Here is a 19,336-nt window from a genome sequence, read left to right as displayed (position 1 = left end):
GTTATTATGTTAAGTAAGCATCTCAGGAATATTTGAGTGAGTTTTCAGAGCTGAGCTTATTTATTTTCATTTGAAAAACAGTTCATTTATAAATGTCCTCTGTACTGGACGTCAGGACTTTGTACTGTTTGTTTGTTTGACATTTTCTCAGTAGACAGTAGGGCTGTAACGATACACCAAACTCACGATTAGGTGTCTATCACGATTTTTGACCCACAGTTTGATACAAACCTCGATTTTTTTTTTTTTTTCCAAATGTAACATTTTATTTATGTAACATTACAATAACTTCTGTATATGATACTCGTCTGATAGTATCAGAGGCAAAGTATTGGTAAACTGAACCAGTGTGAATAGATGAGCCGGCTGCGCATGTGGTCTATTGGATGATCTGTTAGCTGCATAGGTCCCTCACTCAACTTAATAAAGAGAAATGTCCCATAAAGCAACATTACAGAACCAAACGAAGGTAACGTAGTAACTGTAACTGTCTTTGGCAACGAGGAAAAAAATACTCCAGCTGTACGTGGAGAAGCGTCTGTCCTCCTGCCTGTCCTACCAACTCCTCGTCACATTTCTCATCACGACAAGTCAGCCTTCCGGACCGAGACTTCAGTGAACTTTCTGCCAGAAAAGAGCCTCCTTCCTCGTGAGTGACAGAGTCAGACAGCGACCTGTTTACTGATGGCAATTATGTACCGTATTGACCCGAATATAGGACGAGGGTTTTTTTAATGAAAATTATGTGAAAAAGTGGGGTCGTCTTATAATCGGGGTCTAACCGTTGACACATGCTGATAGTTGTCTGTGTCGCTACACGACCGCAACAGCAGAGGGCACCAGCTTATTGTAGAGACGTCACTGACACTGTGGCTGGGGTTATCTGTCAATCACAGCAGAGAAGAAGTGACAGGAGATGAAAAATGGAGAGACGCGGTGATTTTACGGAGCAAAGTGGATCAAGTGTGGCAAGTTAACAGACATCTGAGGCGGAGCTATGATGCTAATTTTAAGATAATGGTGATCAATGCAGCGGAGGCGCCAAACAACTGTCAGCCAGCCAAGAAATATGGAGTTATGGAGTGTAACGTCTGAAGATGGCTGGTCCAAAAAGATAGTCTGAAAACGCTAACAGTAAGAGAAAAGCTTATCGTGGTCCTCTAAGCGGCCGCTTCCAAGAGACTGACAGGAGGGTATGTGAGTTTGTTATTGAGAAACGAATTTTGGTTATCAGAGTCTTTTTCTGAAGATTAGTCTTGAAAAGAGGGGTCGTCTTATAATCAGAGTTGTCCTATATTCGGGTCAAAAAGTAACTTTGTCACTTTCCAGGATGTTTGGTGGGTCAGGATCTCAATCACGACACATTAAAACAGCATCCATATGATTATAACTTATCCGCGGGTTTAGATTGACGGGGGGACACAGGGGAAACACACACCCGTACCGTCACGTCTCTTTAGGAGCCGCAGCGCCGGCTTTCTGTGTGAATTACACAGCGGTTCGTCTTTCCTCCAGTGGTGCTTAACTCTGTGTGATCGACCAACGGCGGAGAATTGGTGAAAATTGGTGTTAATGCAGTGTCTCTGTGTGAAGGGGGCTACTTATAGCTCATAGGGCTGGATCTGGACTGGAAGTTGTGTCGCGATTCTGCCTTCTCACACCGAGAGACAGGTTCATAGATCTGAGTGTCGCGATTTCAGTTTTGATACGTGTATCGTTACAGCCCTAGTAGACAGCTCTATGACGGAGGCAGAGAGGATTCTTAATACAGGGTATATACAGGAATCCTGAAGCTAATTTTAATACCTTTTCAAGACCATCCCAATATTTTTTAATACCTCGCCGCCATATGATATGTATATAGGAAGATGGAAGATATGTAAGGGGTATATGTATATAGGGAAGATGTATAGAGGGGAGATTGTATAGAGGATCGAGAGAGGGCCAGAGGTAGAGAGAGAGCAAGATGAGAGAGAGAGCGAGAGAGAGCGAGAGAGAGAGAGAGAGAGGAGAGAGGAGAAGAGAGATAAGATCGAGAGATCTCTAGCTCTCCTCGATCTCTCTCTTTCTCTCTCTCTCTCTCTCTCTCTCTCTCTCTCTCTCTCTCTCTCTCTCTCTCTCTCTCTCTCTCTCTAGATAATATATATATCTATATATATCTATATCTATATATAGAGAGAGAGATATATATAGATTATATATATATACATATACATATAGATATAGAGATATAGAGATATATATATATATATATATATAGAGATATAGATATATATATATAGAGATATAGAGATATAGATATTATCATTATTATTATATTATATATATAAAAATAATATATAATATAATCAGTGAAACTTTTAACTTAACAGTTTTAGTTTGTGATAAAGACTACAGACCCCTAAGAGCGCTATGATACAACAGAATTCAAAATAGGCTGAGATAATAACTCAAGTTTATTTAAACAAAAAAACATTGCTCCACTCTCAAAAAACAACAATCAGGACAGTCATGACATGTGCCTCAGCTCATTTGATTTTGTTTCCAGCAGCTTCTCAGTTTGGACCAGTTCATTCTGTTTTTCTTTACGTCTCCTTCTCAGGGTGTTGGACTTTGTTATCAGTTGTGCCATTAATGTCCCAGATTTCCCCTCTGCCTGCTCTGCTAACTCATCAGCATCTGTTTGGAGGGAGCTGCACACCTCTGTCAGAACCATTCTTTTCTTTTTCAGGTCTTCCATCTCCTCTTGCACTGCTTTTCTTTTGAGGTCCTGTGTGGCACTGTGTTTCTTCCTCCCACAAGCAAAAGACTTGGCTATGTCTGAATCGGGAAACATGGCCCTGAAAACGTCAGCCAAGTTTTCGTTACTGTTTAGAGAGTGGTATTTCTCCGCTGTGTGGAGACACCACAACACCTCCGCACGCAGCGTTGCCGTGCCGCCCAGCGCCACCCTGATGTCGGCAGAAAATGAGGAGGCAGAGTGAGCTGAGGTCGTAGCCATAACGTTAGGTTCAGGTGCGGCTGTCGGTGGTAGTGTGACGGCACTAGGTTGTGGTGGTGCACAGAAAGCAACAATGGAGAGCTGCCGCTCTTGGCGGCTAGCAGCGGCTTTGTGGCTAGCGCAACACATGTTGGGCCTTAATGCCTTAATTCCCATAGACATGATGTTAATCTTCTTCTTGCACATTTTACAATATGCCTCCTTGGTATTCCCCTCCGCTGGCTGCAGCCATTCTTTTAAGTCCGGCATGTCAAGCCAGGACTCCGCAAACTTGCACTTCCCCATGACCGTTCACCAAGCCTTCTCTTCCGTTTTTTTGCGCTGAGGGGGTCATGTGACAAAAGGTGCTTTCGTAATTAGCACTGGGAGCGCCAGAGCGTACATTGTGATTTTCCGAGTGCACTCTGGCGGTCTCGGAGACAATTTACGAACACACCCACAAAAGCGTAGTTTTATATGTACCAGTTCATCTTTGTTTTTTAATGAAACGGATAAATTATTACACGTTTACGATGTTTTTAGGACCCAAACTCTTGGACAGCTAATTCAGAAAAAATACCTTCAAAATGTAAGACTTAGTAAAGACATGAAAAGACTTTTTAAATACTTTTTAAGGGTCTTAATTTTCCCCAAATTGATTTATCACCTTTTAATACTTTTTAAGACACCGCGAATACCCTGTAATATAATCATTCAGTAAGATTCAGACATACACCGATCGGGCATAACATTATGACTACCTGCCTAATATTTTGTCCCCCTTCTGCTGCCAAAACAGCCCTGACCCGTCGAGGCATAGACTCCACGAGACCCCTAAAGCTGCGCTGGGGTATGACGAGTTGTCTAGCCATCACAATTTGGCCCTTATCAAACTCGCTCAAATCCTTATACTTGCCCATTTTTCCTGCTTCTAACACACCAACTTTGAGGACAACATGTTCACTTGCTGCCTCATATATCCTACCCACTAACAGGTGCCATGATGAAGAGATAATCAGTGTTATTCACTTCACCTGTCAGTGGTCATAATGTTATGCCTGATCGGAGTAGATCTATCAGAGGATGATACATGATGTGTCAAACGTCTAATAAAGAAATTATAAGGTTCAGGTGTAATGGTTACAAAAAGATAAATCTACCTTTGCCATTTGTTTTGTATTTGGTGTTGAATTTTACTGGATGATTCCAGAGCAACTTTCCATGTCCATACTCACCCTTTAAATGTTTCATATTTTATAAACAAGTCCTGTTGTCTACTACAGAGGACGTGTTGTAAAATTTGAATAAACTTATGTTTAAACATTTTTTTCTTTTGCAATATGACCACCCCAATACTAAATTTATGTAAATAAAAATAGTAATTAAAAAACTTTTTCCAGGAGGATATGTAAATAAATATATAACTTACTTTTACTTCTTTTTTTGATACGTTTATTGCCAGAAAATTACTTTTGATACTTAATAACAATTAATGTAAGATACTTTAAAACTTTCTGGTTTTCTACCTCTCTTCCTTTTGGTATTGGGTTTGGAAAATAATAGTTGTAATGGCTGGGTTTGTTTCATACTAGATGATGTCATCTTGTTGTCTGTGTCAGACAAAATATCAATCTTTTCTTAGTTCAATACACATTTATTTCACAATTTCAAACTTTTCTGAACTAATTTCTGACATCATAAACTCTAACTAATGCCTTGCTTGAAAGAAAAGAAAAAAAAACCTTTCCATTAGCGTTCGCTGTGTTGTTGGCTTTTTTTTTTTTTTTACTTTATTTTTATAGAAAGAACATAAACGACATACAACACACAGAAAGACATAGAACAGTTGGTCACCTACACATTCATACAGACATTATACTGATGGAGATACATGTCAATTCATACAGTAATGGCTCAGTGAGCATCTCTTGTTGTCACAAACACAATCCATTTTTCCCAGTATTGCAAAAGCTTCTCCATCCTTAGACTTAGCAAAAAGTTATCCTTTCCATATTTGGAATATTAGTCACAATATCAATCCAGTCCGTCTCGGTTGGAGATGTGGCCTGCAACCACTTCCGGGTTACAGCTTTCTTGCTGGCTGCTAATAATATTTTTAAAAGATAATTGTCTCGCACCAGTAAATGGGGTGCAATATTGCCCAGATAGATTGTGGAGAAAGAGCAGTATGTTGGCTTCTTCTTCCCTGCTTTTTCTAATCAAGCTGGGCTCCATGATCTCCCTACCACATCAAACAGCCAAACGATTAATATATATATGATTGTACTCGTAAAGTACTACCCCAACCTGTTTCAAGTGAGATTAGCCTAGCATCACGTTAATGTTATCAAAGGGTACTCATTGATGAAATCAGAAATTAATTCTGAAATGTTTGAAATTGTGATCAAATATAGGTGTAATGAAGAATTAGGATTAAGATTTTGGGCAGACACGGTGAACAACATGAAATCATTTAGTATGCACCAAACCAAGCATTTAGAAACTGTAACTTGCAAATTTTCTGAACCCAATGACAAAAGTCAACACAGTATAAATAGCTATGAAATAAAACCATTGAAGGTGATATTATAGCCAGTGAAAAATATAATACATTTGTTATTTCAAAAAATTCTAAAGAATGCACTAATTTGACATCGTTGAATTGCTTTTCATAATATGCAATGAATACCAACACTGTCACATACAAAAGTTTCAAGGAAATTAAAATAATCCTTCTTTAGCAAATCCACTAATAAAATATGTTAACTAGATTTTTTTTTAGCTCTGAAGCTATTTTTAACAAGATCTTCGGTACTCAATTATTTTTTATATAGGACCAAATAACTTCTAAATGTGTGACTGTGAAAACCAGTGGAGATGTGATTTTTCAGAAAATTTTTGATTTTTCTTTTTGTGTAAGAAATGATTTAGTATTTTTAATGTGATTCCTATTAACATTCTGCAACATTTATAAAAATAGTAATGAATGTTTTAAAAAAGCATAGCACAAAACAAAAGCGTTTCTTACAAGTTCTCCACACTCTGCTAGTAGAGTACTGGAGTATTGGCAGCTCTATTGTGAGAAATGTGATAAAATGTGAGCGACCATAAACAAAGGCATTCCTCGGACCAGAGCGGTCTACATGAAATTAGCGCTTCAACTTACTAGCAGACGGTCAGAAGAGCCTGTCAACCTGCCGTAGTAATGGACTCTGCTGTTGAGAATGGCAGCCTCAGCAGAGACTCTCTCCTGCGGGTCATCATCTACGATGTTTCTGGGCTCTACGTGGAAAGGCCTAGAAGAAGCAGACAAAATGTATAATTTCTAACAATATTCTATCTATCAAACAATTTTAATAATACATTAAATCTACAAAAATCTCCATTGTGAGGCTTTGCTGCACTTATGTGCTTCATATAATTCTAAACTGAATATCTTTGGTTTGTGACAGTTTATCAGACAAAATAAGCAATAGGTTATGTCACCTTGGCCTCTGGCAACTACTGATGGCCAAACAGAAAAAAAGGGAGTGTTTGTAATGCTTCATGTGCTAGAAAGCTAGTTGGTCACTGTGAAATGCCTAACTGGATTAAAATTCACACAACTGTTAATGCCAGAGTCTCTCTCACACTCACATACACACACACACACATACACATTCACATATACACACAGCTAAGGTCTTAGTATCCGCTTGTCAAGTGAATTCCAGGAAGCCTAACCTGCAGAAAGCATCTTGTTTATTACCTAACAAAAGCTGTGAGAAAAGAAAAACATGTATGGTCTAGGTCAGCTCAGCTGCCGATGCTGAATACAAGCTTTGGGTGCAAGCTACTTTGTCTTTTTAAATACACAAGGAACTACAGTATAGTTCAACAACAAAATGCTGAATCATTCATGATGTTGTCATGAATGACTGAAAGTTTTTCACTGTTGATGCACAGACTAATTACAATGCATATGCACCAACAAATAATTCCAAGTTGTATAAATAAGAAAAAAGACACCTAGGGTCACATTATACAGTGTCAATATATTGTGAATTTTTTGTGCAATTCATTGACATAGACCATACCACATATACTGAGAATAAACTGAGCATTGCAACACTGAGGCTGTATACAGGAAAGGACAGAGCAGACTCTACTTCCTGAGGAAGTTCAGATATTTTAATATGTTCAGTAAAATGTTGCACATCTTTTATCAAATTGATGTTGCCAGTGCAATTTTCTTTGCAACTATCTGTTCGGGGAGCAGCATCAGGGCCAGTGACACCGAGAGACTTAAAAGTCTTTTAAAGGCTGGCTCTCTAATGGGGACTGCTCTGGAGCCCCTCGAGGTGGTTGTGGAGAAAAGAACTCTGCGCAAACTGCTGACCATCATGGACAACACCTTACATCCTCTCTATGACCTGCTGATCAGGCAGCAGAGTGCCTTCAGCTCAAGGCTCCTCCAACTATGCTGCAACAAGAACCATTACTTCAGGTTTTTCCTCTTCACTGCCATAAAACTTTACAATGACTCTATGGGCAGGGAGAGGAGACAACAGAACCAGAACTCAATGCTCCCCCTTTTTTGCACATTTTAGATTGATATTCAAATTCCATTCTATTTATCAGTGCATTTTTAATCTTACAGTATGGTAGGTGTATGTATGTATATATTTGTAAATATATTGTTATTTTTACCATGCTTGTATCTGTTTTATGTTGTGTTATTGTGAGTTGTTGTGTTTTATGTAAATTGCTAATGTGACAGTGAAAGTTTCCTTGTGGATCGATTGATTCACCTGCTGCACTACATTTTTACAATGACTGTCGTTCTGTTATCACCTTTACACTTTCTTTAGTCATATTTGAACACTAAAAAGTAGATAACAAAACCAGCTACAGAACATTTTTCCATAACTTTACTACTTAATGGTCTTCGCAAAGATTTGCACATGATTAGTAAAAGCTACATTTATTCATTAACACTTCCTTTGTTGATGAAGGTTCCCAGTCTTCCAGGTCATGGTACATCTAAGTGCTGTATCACAGACAACTGGGAACAAGTACAGTTGTCTACTATACAGCACTAAGAAATAACTATTCCTTTAAAAACAGCTGCACATAATGAACCGTTTGTGCATTGTATAGACATCATTTGTAATTGGTAAGGAAGATCTACAAATGTGTTACAGGTATGTAACATTCATATGAGATAACTGCAAAAACCTTTGTAAAAGGATTCAGCCATACATCATTAATAAAAAGGTAAGGAACATTTAAAGTGGTGCAGTTTGTGCTGCAGTGCTTGTAAGTGCTGACTTAATGTACAGGCCTGGGGGTTATAGACAGCTGGAGACACACATGAAGTAATAGGTCACTGTTCACCTGCATATGAGGCGTTTCACTGGCCGGTCATAACTGGTTGAGTTTCACATTATCGGCAAAGTGTTAATAGCATTTAGGCAGCATCAACTATTCCAGAACAAGCTCACAAACAGCATACTTATGCATGAGCACTAGTTGGACAATGAAAGGCAGTACACCAGAAACTGGCATTTTATATAATACAACATGAACAACTGCAGATGATTTAAGATGATAAAACACACAGAAGCCCTCCAAGTAATCTGTTTAACAACACTCAACCAGAGTGCCAGTAAGTAATGTATTAGGGTTTGGCCATCGCTGATGGCTGACAGTCATCGTCTATTGAGCCCTGAACCATAGTAACATCATGATTTAGGCCCCCTTGCACAGAAGACAAAAAATGTTCTGTGTCCCCTCAGAGTTTCCCTAAAACAGGAGTTGTTGAAAACGGAAAAGGCAGTTTATTTCTGCTCAACACATTAACATTATGCCTTCATGTCCCACTGGGTTTCATTGGTGACAGCAATGTTTCTTTTCTGTTGGCAACTGTTAGTGTGTTTCTTTCAATCATGCTGCTGTTATTTGCATTTTCTTAGCTCAGCTTCCTCAGTATTGATAGCAGGCTAACTGTGTTTCAAGCTTCTGAGGCTGACCACTGCTAAGTAACAGACATGCATTGTGGAGAAAAAGACCCTGTAAAGACCAGGGGCCTCAATTATAAAGCTTGAGTACGCACAAAATAATACATGACATGAAAATGTGTGTACATTTACAGAAACTCTTACCCATGTGTACACACATTTTGGTGGCAAGGGGAATTGACAATGTCAATGGTCAGGCAGTGAAGAGAAGCAAGAATATAGAAATGAAATGTGAAAGGCAATATTCTACACATAATAACAAATGTGTAATAACAAATAGTGTTGTACTGTGTAAAATCGCTGCAGCAAACATGTCATGACATGTCAGGCAAACAGAGCACACTGTAGACAGCGCGGTGGCTGCCACATACACTGCCTTTCCCGGTGCACCTGAACCTCCTGCGCATATGGACTGTATGAATGGTCAAAGCCTGGAAATAAATCCATTAGCAGTTCTCACACAATCATCACACTCCATAACAAAGTTAAGAGTCCTAATCATAATGCAGCCCTGAGTTCACAGTGACAAAACTTATAAATAAGTATTGTTCATGTATCAAACCTCAATTTTCAAATGATATCTCAGGGTGGGGGTTAACACTGATCGTTACGATCATTTGGCAAGTGAAGCGGTCAGTCGGATCTTGTAGTAAAATATAAATACTGCAGTGCAAGTCGTGCCTAATGCTGCATGATGGATGTACAGTCTTTTACTGTCTTACTGTCAGGGGTGTATTAAGTACCTGAGAGCATCAAAGATGTGCCTCAGGTGTGCATGCACCAGCATGGAACATGCACAAAGTTAAGTTATTTTCAACAATTTTTACTTTTGCAGTTATTCTAAAAATGAAAGGATGTTTTGCTGTCTTCATCCCAGTTGATGGTAGCTAACTGGGATGCCTTCTGACCAGCCTCAAACACATCGCCACATCCTGCTGTCTCAGGAGAACCAAGGCCATCACAGGAGACCCCTCACACCCTGCCTACCCCCTGTTTGGTCTGTTGCCCTCTGGGAGACGCTACAGGTCAACAAAGTCCCACACCAGCAGGCTGACAGACAGCTTCTTCCCCTGGGCCATACGAACTACAAATACGAACGGATACACTCACAAACACCCCCCACCCCCCCCTCCTCCTCCTCATACCTCCCTTTAGCACCTTAAAGGGCTATATATATATATATATATATATATATATATATATATATATATATATATATATATATATATATATATATATATATATATATATATATATATATATATATATATATATATATAAAATTTATTTATATTTATATTACTATTTGTTCTATGTGTTGCTTTTTTTCTTCGTTGCTGCGGGAGCACCCTCAATTTCATTGTACTCTCCTGTACAATGACAATAAAGACTATTCTATTCTATTCTATTCTAACTATAATCTGCCATTTTGTGCATGTAGTGCTGTAGCCAGGATTTTATAAATACCAAGGTTGTGCGTACTAGAAGGAGCGGCATTAAAAATGAATAAAAAAATCTTGAGCGGCACACTGACCCAGAAGAGACTGAGTTCTTTCCCATGCATACATGACTTATTCATTGCCCTGATATGTTCCTTTCTATGGTAGTCCATTTCCACAAGTTTAAGGCAAAAAAAAGATATGTTTTCGAAACTAAAATCATTCCCCCAGTTGAAAATTTTAACTTGCAAACTTTAAAAGAGAGGAAAATGAGTGGGGGGAATCACAGAAAGGCCAGAAGAGCTCAAAAAAGCAGGTAACACAACCATTTATGTTGAAAAATCAGCTAATGAAGCCCTCCAACGAGGAACGTAGCACCTTGCTCGCTAGCAGAGAAGGGGCAGGCGAGCTGGGAGGTGAGCTTCTCTGCCCGATGGCATGTCCCTCCAAATACAACACGCTCACAGAAGTCTGGCACAGAAACTAGCCCCTGAAGCTACACCAAGATCCATTGTTATAAACTTCCTGCAGTTTGACATTAGGGAAACTGTCTTGAAACTAGCTTGGAACAATAAAGTTCACATAAATATTAAACAGATTTTATTCGACCACGATTACGCATACAAGGTCATACGAGGTGATGGAGAAGTGCAGAGCCTACAGACCTACGAGGAAGCGACAGAGGCTGCACAGGAGCTGTGGGTGCAGGGGCTCCAAGTGACCGTCACTAGAGAGGACGCGGGCCGCTACATAGAGGAGAGCACACTGAAGGTGTTTCCATGGCAACTGTGAGACGCCAGGGCCAGAGGAAAATGGAGCTCCAAGAGATCAGGAGATGAGCTGTTTATTAAAATATGGTCATCACACAGTTTAGCGAGTAGACTGAATGGACATAACGAAGGTGACTCTGAGTTACTCAGGCCTTTTCTTTATATATAATGTCAAATATTGACTGAACAGTTGAGCAGTGTGGCTTATGTTGGACTTATCTAGTGGATATGGAGTGTACGTGTAGGTTGATCACCCCTCTACTGGGGAGGGCCCCAACCATCTGGAGAGGTAGTCTCCCTCCTCCTACTAACAGGGACTCAAGAGGGACAAGGGTCCCCTTTTTCAGGGAAGTATTTGTTTCTGTTCTGATGTTCTTGACAATGTGTTACTGTTTATTGTTCAAAGTAGAAATCTGCAGTTGTCAAGGGCACTATCACATGTGAAAGCTAAAATTCTGACTGTAGATAACATATAGTTAACATAATTTCTCTTTGGTTGGTAGAGCGCGCGTCCCATGTGCCGAGGCTCTGCAGCGGACCCGGGTTCAACTCCCGGCCTGGGTCCCTTTGCTGCGTGTCACTCCCCCTCTCTCTCTCCCTGTTTCCTGTCATATCTTCAGCTGTACTGTTAATAAAGCCATAAAAAGGCCAAAAAAATACTTAAAAAAAAGAAATATGTATTTTCCTCAAAGAATGGCCCAAAACATACAACAGGGGTGGTTATATTGACTTCTGGAAGATGTATGCATGAACATATGATAACTTTTAAGGATAAATAGGGCAGGTTTGTACTGATAAAGGGGAAAGTTGATGGAAATGTGTTTACCCTATACAATGTTTATATCCCCCCTGGCTCTGAATCAGATTTCTACATAAAAATACTGGATAGAATTGCAAGAGGACTTTTATATGTGGTGGAGATTTCAATATAGCTCTAAACCCCCACCTTGACGAGGAACAAGAATATTTGCAACCAAAAAAACATCAAAGAAAATAAACTCAGTAATATGAGAGGTAGGACTGACTGATGTAGGATAGAGCACAGGGCTGTAAACTAACTTTTTGGCTCACCTGCCAAGGGGACCGGTAGATGAAAGAATCTACCGGCCAAGCAATTCCTCCTTTTCCAAAAGCCGCCTCTGAGGTAGGCGTAAACATGTGACGTGACGTGAAGCTCGACGTTGGGTTGTGAACAGTGACAACGAATTTGTCTTCCAAATAAGAGCTTTACATTGCACCCTATCGGAGTTTAGAACTGGGTTCTTAGCGGGGGGCTTTTAATTTGAAAGTAGCGACCGTTCCTACTAGCTTGCGCTACAACAACTAGCTAACACAACCAAACAGCTACAGAGACCGAGGAGAGCTAGCATCTCCCGGATCTCAGCGGCTGTCCAGTTGCTCATCTTAATGTCCGCGGATGAAGTGATGGACTGCTTTTAAAACTCCTCGGTTGTGGGTCGCACAACAGTGCAGGTCATTGACACCTCCGCTCATCTCACCCACGGCCGGCACTTTTCCGGAAATAAGTGTACCCTCCGAGGCGGAAAATCGGTGGACCAAAACAGCCCCAATTTGCCGGCCTCTGTCTAAAACCGCTGACCGAGCTGCCAAAAGGACGGGCAAATTGGCGGCTTGGTGCTCTGTCTAAAAATGGCTACAGTCACTGCGCCAAACTTTTAAAGAGCGGTGACGCTCACGCTACGTTGCTTCTGAGGGGAACTATTTTCTACAGCGGTGACGTCGGGGGAGCTACTTCAGTGCGACACTCAACAAATCACCGGTTAAGCACTAACGTTTGCTACCGTCATAATTTATCACTTTACAGCTACTACAATGTTTACCCGCCCCGTGGCATGTATCCCTCCAAAATTAAGTCGCCAGGGGAATATTTTAGTCGCATTTGGCGAGTGGCGACCGCTAGTTTACAGCCCTGATAGAGCAGATTATCTAGAATGTAATGATAATGGAGAGGTTTCTCCACCAGTGCTCTGGGATGCCTGTAAAGCAGTAATGATAGGAAAAGTGCCTGCATTAACATTCTACCTTAAGAAACAAAAAGCAGAAAAACTCAACAGCCTTCAGGAAGAAATGAAAAACCCAGAGTGTAATCACAAGAACTCAATAGATCCTAGAACTAGTTGAGATGACTCATGAAATTCAAAAGAAATTAATATTTACTGGACACAAGTATTATGAAGGGGGTAGTAAATACACAAAACTATTAGCATATAAACTAAGAAAACAACAGGCGGATAACACAATATATAAGATAAGAGACCCCAAAACTAAGGAGGATGGTCCACCATCAAATGACGGAAATTAAAAAGTAATACTATGAAAAATTATATTCACAAACTCAGACCTACAACAATCAAAAAATAGAGACATTACTCAAATCTTTAAACTTGCAAACCCTCACAGAAGACCAAAATAAATATCTTATTTTGCAGATAACAAAAGAAAAACTTGACTCTGCTATTGCCAGATTGAAAGCTAATAAATACCCGGGAACAGATAGAGTGGTATAAAAATCGGAAAGAGGCTCTGACATGTATTCTACTGAGTACGTTTATTTGGGTTCTAGAGAGGGGGGAGATTCCAGCATCATGGGAGGAAGCAATCATCTCAGTGATACCCAAGGAAGGGAAAAATAAACTGGATTGTGCAAACTACAGACCAATTAGTGTACTAAACCTGGATTACAAATAATTTTCATCAATTATTTCAAAAAGACTTGAAAAAATTATAATAATGCATTTTGATCAGGATTTGTCCAAGCCTGTCAGATGCACGACAACATCAGAAAATCATTACAAATTATTAGACATATAAATCAAAACAAAATTCAGGCTATGCTGATTAGTCTATATGCTGCAAAGGTTTTTAGTTCAATGTTTTGGAGACCTTTGGATTCGACCAAACAATTATCAAGACACCAGAAGCCATATATAACAAACCATCCACGAGTTTGAGACTCAACACAGAGCTCACCGACTCTTTTCTGTTGGAGAGATCCACAAGACAGGGCTGCCCATTAAGCTCAATTTTATTTGCAATTTCTGTTGAACTACTAGCGCAGTGGATTAGACAGAATAACAAGATTATTGTTGTTTGTGGACGTCATTCTTGTGTATCCCTCAAGTCCAACAGACTCCCTAACTGAGATGATGTCAGATCTGCATGAATATGGGTCATAATCAGGCTACAAACTTAATTAGCAAAAGACTCAAGTGCTAAATATACACTCAGGGTTCTCCCCCGAAATTTTTAGTATAGCGGCGCACCGTCCGTTCGGGGGGGGGGGGGGGGGGGGGGACGCTCGTCACTGTCAGTCTGAGGGGGGGGGACGCTCGATCGATCATCGGCGTCAGCCGGGGGCTCGTCATCGTCAACCGGGGGACGGACGGAGGGACGCTCGTCACCGTCAACCGCGGCAGCCCACAAACACCCGCTATAAAGCAGCTAACATTGTTGAGTATAGCGGCGCTGACCTAGCCGTATAGCGGCGCAGCGCCGTTGTTCCACCGTCTGGGGAGAACCCTGACACTATAACCCCACCCCAATGTCTCAGCTCTAGATATCAGATAGGCTGGGACAAAAAACCTGTAAAGTATCTGGGAATCCATTTACGCATCGATTTATCCAAGTTGAAGAAATGTATTATGGCCCTCTCAAAAAAGAAATGAATGCAGATATTAATAGATACAACTTAATCCCATATCTAAATATTAGTTCTCACAGAAATGCAATAAAGATGGATGTCCTGCCAAGACTCTTATATTTATTCCAATCAGTGCCTATTGGTAAACAAGAACAATACTTTGCAGAGTGGGACAAAATCATTTCTAGATTTATCTGGGCTGGTTGAAACCATCAAAGGAGAGAGGTGGATTGGCCCTTCCATGTATGAGAGAGAGCGGCCAACAGAGCAGCCAAATTTGGCCACTGGTGTAAACCCAACTATAGATCAAGATGGAAAGACAAAGAAAGCTAAGTTGGGAGGGGCCTACCAGTTAACACATTTGTTGGAGACCCCTCACTGACAGACGGTCTTTCGGACCCCAATAACCCTTGAATATCTAGTTCCCTGAGGACATGGAAGGAGCTAATTAAAAATTATCAGTAATAATAGTTATAGACTCCTAAACAACATTAAGGAGTTTATTCTACCTCATGACTGTCCCTACTGTTTACATTTTTGGACATGCATAACTGCACAGTTTTCAGATTTGCACCGTTTTATTTTATTGGCATTCTTGTTATTATTATTACTAGTGCATTGCCCGTAGGAAGCATGTATTCCTATAGAAAAGTGGGAGGTTAAGTAGCTTTTTCATGGATGGCCAAATGAGGCTGTGTTTGAAGGTGGGACGTCAGGGATATAATTGGCTGTTTTTGACTACTTTTGATTATACCATTATATTTCACCTTAAAAACTATTTACCTTGCCTTACTTGGTGTAATTATTTTTAGCACAACCTCACATGTGTGACTGTACAGTTATTTTTTCATTTTAAGGTACTATATTAACACTATGGACCTAAAATCAGAGTAGAAAAAGTTAGTTTTTTTACTGTGAAAACCACAAATATGTTTAATGAACCAATTGCATTAGTTATAATGCAAATATAAGTTGTTGTTTACTAAATTGGTGCATAAGTTTTTGAAATTTACAAAGTTATGTGTAACTATTTACATTTAAATGCAGGCAATGCCTCAGGCTCCTCAGCTCATTCTTGCCTGTTCCACATTCAGCCGTCTCCTCCTTGGTTTGCCTCACAACACGACTCCACTACTCACTAAACACACCACACCAAATACTACATAACACACTAACTATACACTCCAAACACGCTATATGTCACAAATCTCTCAACTCTCAAAACTCGCTATCTCTGTCGCCGTTTCCAACACATCACTGCTGCTGTCAATCATCCGCCGATGTCCCTCCCACATCTTCCTGTTCCTCAACAACCAAACTTGCTGCTTGGACACTTTCATGACAAAAGCACATTTTTACTGTTTCTTCTTGCACCAGACATAAAGCAAACGTAACAGCAATGTTCGCGAAAAAGCGTGGCGGACATTATTTACCCTAGGTCCGGTTTTGGTCGTGCCGGTGCATCCGCTCCGTCAACTCGGGAGGTGGGCCGTGTGGGTCGGTTAGCGGCTAGCAGCTAGCTACACACGAACAGCCACAGATCCGATCCCACTTTGTTGACCGTGCGTCTCCGGATCTCCTCAGACCCCAACAATCTCGGTCTGGACTTGTTTAATCTCATTACAATCCACAACAGTCAGTTTAGATGCACAGAACAGAACGGGACCGAACCGCCGGCAAAATCCCGGTCCAGCTCGCGCCGCTGCAGGTATAAATCCGCTTGTGACAAAAGCGCATTTTTACTGTTTCTTCCTGCACCAGACATAAAGCAAACGTAACGGCAATGTTCGTGAAAAAGCGTGTTGGACATTATTTACCCTAAATCCGGTTTTGGACATGCCAGTGCGTCCGCTCCGTCGACTCGGGCGATCCCACTTTGTTGTCCGTGCATCTCTGGATCTCCTCAGACCCGAAAAGACTTGGACTTGTTTAATCTCATTAATCCACAACAGTCAGTTTAGATGCACAGAACGGAACGGAACCGCCGGCAAAATCCCGGTCCAGCTCGCGCAGCTGCAGGTATAAATCCGCTTGTCTTTTAAGGTATGACGTGGGCTTGAGCTCTGCAGTGATTGGCTCTGGTGCGCACGTGGCCACGGTGTGCAGTGGTTGGCTCTGGTGCGCACAGTGGTTGGCTCTGGTGCGCACGTGACTGTGGTGGCTCCGGTGGACAATGCTTGCAGAATTTGTAAAGCATTTATGAAATAATTTATTCACATTATCATTGCAGTCCAAGCTAATGCTTAGTTGCACACCACTGAACCATGCAGCAGCCATGATGAAAGTCTCAGGTGAGTCTGATCCTGATCCGCAGAGATATTTGAGGAACACACACACACACACACACACACACACACACACACACACAGACAGACAGACAGACAGAGATTTCTTGCTTTTATAGAAAGATTGTTGCTTTTTCTATCTATCACATGTGCCATGTGTAAAAGTGCTTTGAAAGTGCTTTACTTTCATATTGTAAATTTCGGATGTATATATTTCTTTATTACACAGTTGGCATTCTGTGGACAGCAAAGGAAGAATTTCATCGCATAATTGAGAACATGTTTCTTTACTGTGCATATGACAGTAAACACTCTGAATCTTGAATCTTGAATCTCTACTCTGAATATTAGAGCAAGATGGTAAACAGAGGGCAACTTCACAATAATAATAGATGAATGGGACAGGACCTGCAGACAGCAGTGGTCTATGACAAGCTCTCCCTCCTGGAGAGAATTCAGCTGGAAGAATGTGACTCGATTCTTCTTCACTCCAGCACAAAAGACTAGTTACTCTAACCAGACCACCTGCTGGAGTTCCTGTGGAAGTGCACTGGCCAACAACTTTCACATGTTCTGGAGTTGTCCCTCTGTGGCTCCATTTTGGAGAAGGTTCCACATTGTCCTGGAGGTGGTCTTCAAAATCAAAATAAATTTTAATTATAAAATAATGTACCTAGGGGATTTAGAAGAGCTTCACTGGGGAAACTTTTTTTTTTTTTTTTATAGAATTTGTGTCAAGGCTTTCAGTCCTCTATTTAAGCACAAGGGACATCCTAGGATGGATTTCTTTCAACACACCTCGCACCACCACGCCAACCAGGTATGACACCCTCTACATGTGTAAGCAATTTGGTGTTGATGGGAAATTGTATGTAGAAGTTTTGAGGACTTCCTGCTTCATAACCAAACGGCAAAATGGACTGCACCACCATGCCCACCAGGTATAATGTAGGTGAAAGTTTTTGATAACTTTTCATCTTCAAAGTCTGAGGATGATACTGACTGAATGTGAAGTCTGTGGTGTTAAATCTGTCGGAGGAGTTTGTTAATGTACAAGTCATGGAAATGGGTCAAAATGGCAGTGAAAATCAAAGTGGCCGACTTAGTATTGATGCATAGACGTATTCAGGGCGACACTCTCTACATTTGCAATTTGGTGTAGGTGGGAAATTGCATGTTGAAGTTATAAGGACTTCCTGCTTTGTGGCGAAGCATCACAATTGACCATGATCTTGTTCTGATTCCATGCTCCAAGTGTTTCTTCTTCATACAGCTTCTTCAGATTCTCTGTGTCTTTTTCCTCTTGTCCTCTTCTTTTTTCTTTTCCTCATATTTTCTTTCTTGTTCTGATTCTTCTTGCAGTTTTCTGAGTTTAGTTTGTTCCTTTTCTCATCTTTCTGTCAATGTTTTCCTTTGATTCTGACTCAGATCTTAATTTTTGCTCCAAGGCTTCAAATTATTGTTTCCACTCCTGTTTCTGAATTTCTTCCTCTTCAGCTGATCTGGAGGTACCATTTCAGCATGCCCCTTGTGGATGAAAGTCTCTGTACTCCTGGTGCAAGCTAGCATCTTTGAGAAACTTTCTTTCAAACCTAAGGCTGTTCTACTAGCTCGAGATTTTTTGGCATAGAGAGTTTCAGTTGATAATGTCCCTCCTTTATTGTGACAGATGTAGACATGATGTGCATGAATTATTTGTCTTCTATGGACATTTTAGCCTTTTCTTTATACACCCTCTCAGGGAACTCATGATTGTAGCTCTGTTTCCTAAGATCATCTAAATTTACTACTGAAATTCTATGATGATGATGATAATACTCCTTGTGTAGCTTTTATTTCAGCCCTCCTTTGCATCAGCTCAGTTTCTTCCTTTTCAAGGGCAAGTTTCTTCTTAAGACCTTCACCTTGAACAGAGAGTGGAGCTCTTTCAGCTTCAGTCTTACGTCTTGAAGATGAAGCTGTGGATGATCTGCTTCTTACACTGTCCTTCTGCTCATGATTCCAACAGAGATAACATAAATATGCCCTTCGGTTTTCTCTGTGATTTGCTGTTCTTGCTGCAAGTCTTTCTGCATCCTGTATCCTTTTTGTGGTTGTATTTTTAAATTCAATTAACTTAGCCACCTTTGGTAAATACCACTTTGTGTGATCAGTTTCCTTATCCTCTTCTGGAATTGTTTCATAGATTGAGGCTGAAGAAGT

General features: G+C 40.5%; 1 protein-coding gene across 4 annotated transcripts in view; it reads right to left on the bottom strand.

The window, feature by feature from the left end:
- Positions 1 to 19,336, bottom strand: part of slc38a9 (solute carrier family 38 member 9) — a 57,446-nt gene that overhangs the window by 26,259 nt on the left and 11,851 nt on the right. For all 4 annotated transcript variants that reach the window (XM_030435841.1, XM_030435842.1, XM_030435839.1 and 1 more), the window contains exon 3: positions 6,147 to 6,276. In XM_030435841.1, the coding sequence (XP_030291701.1) occupies positions 6,147 to 6,276 (130 nt within the window). The remainder of the gene's footprint in view (positions 1 to 6,146; positions 6,277 to 19,336) is intronic.

Source organism: Sparus aurata, chromosome 12 (genome assembly GCF_900880675.1).
Source record: "Sparus aurata chromosome 12, fSpaAur1.1, whole genome shotgun sequence".
Taxonomy (NCBI): Eukaryota; Metazoa; Chordata; class Actinopteri; order Spariformes; family Sparidae; genus Sparus; species Sparus aurata.
This window is presented reverse-complemented; position numbering and strand designations above follow the sequence as displayed.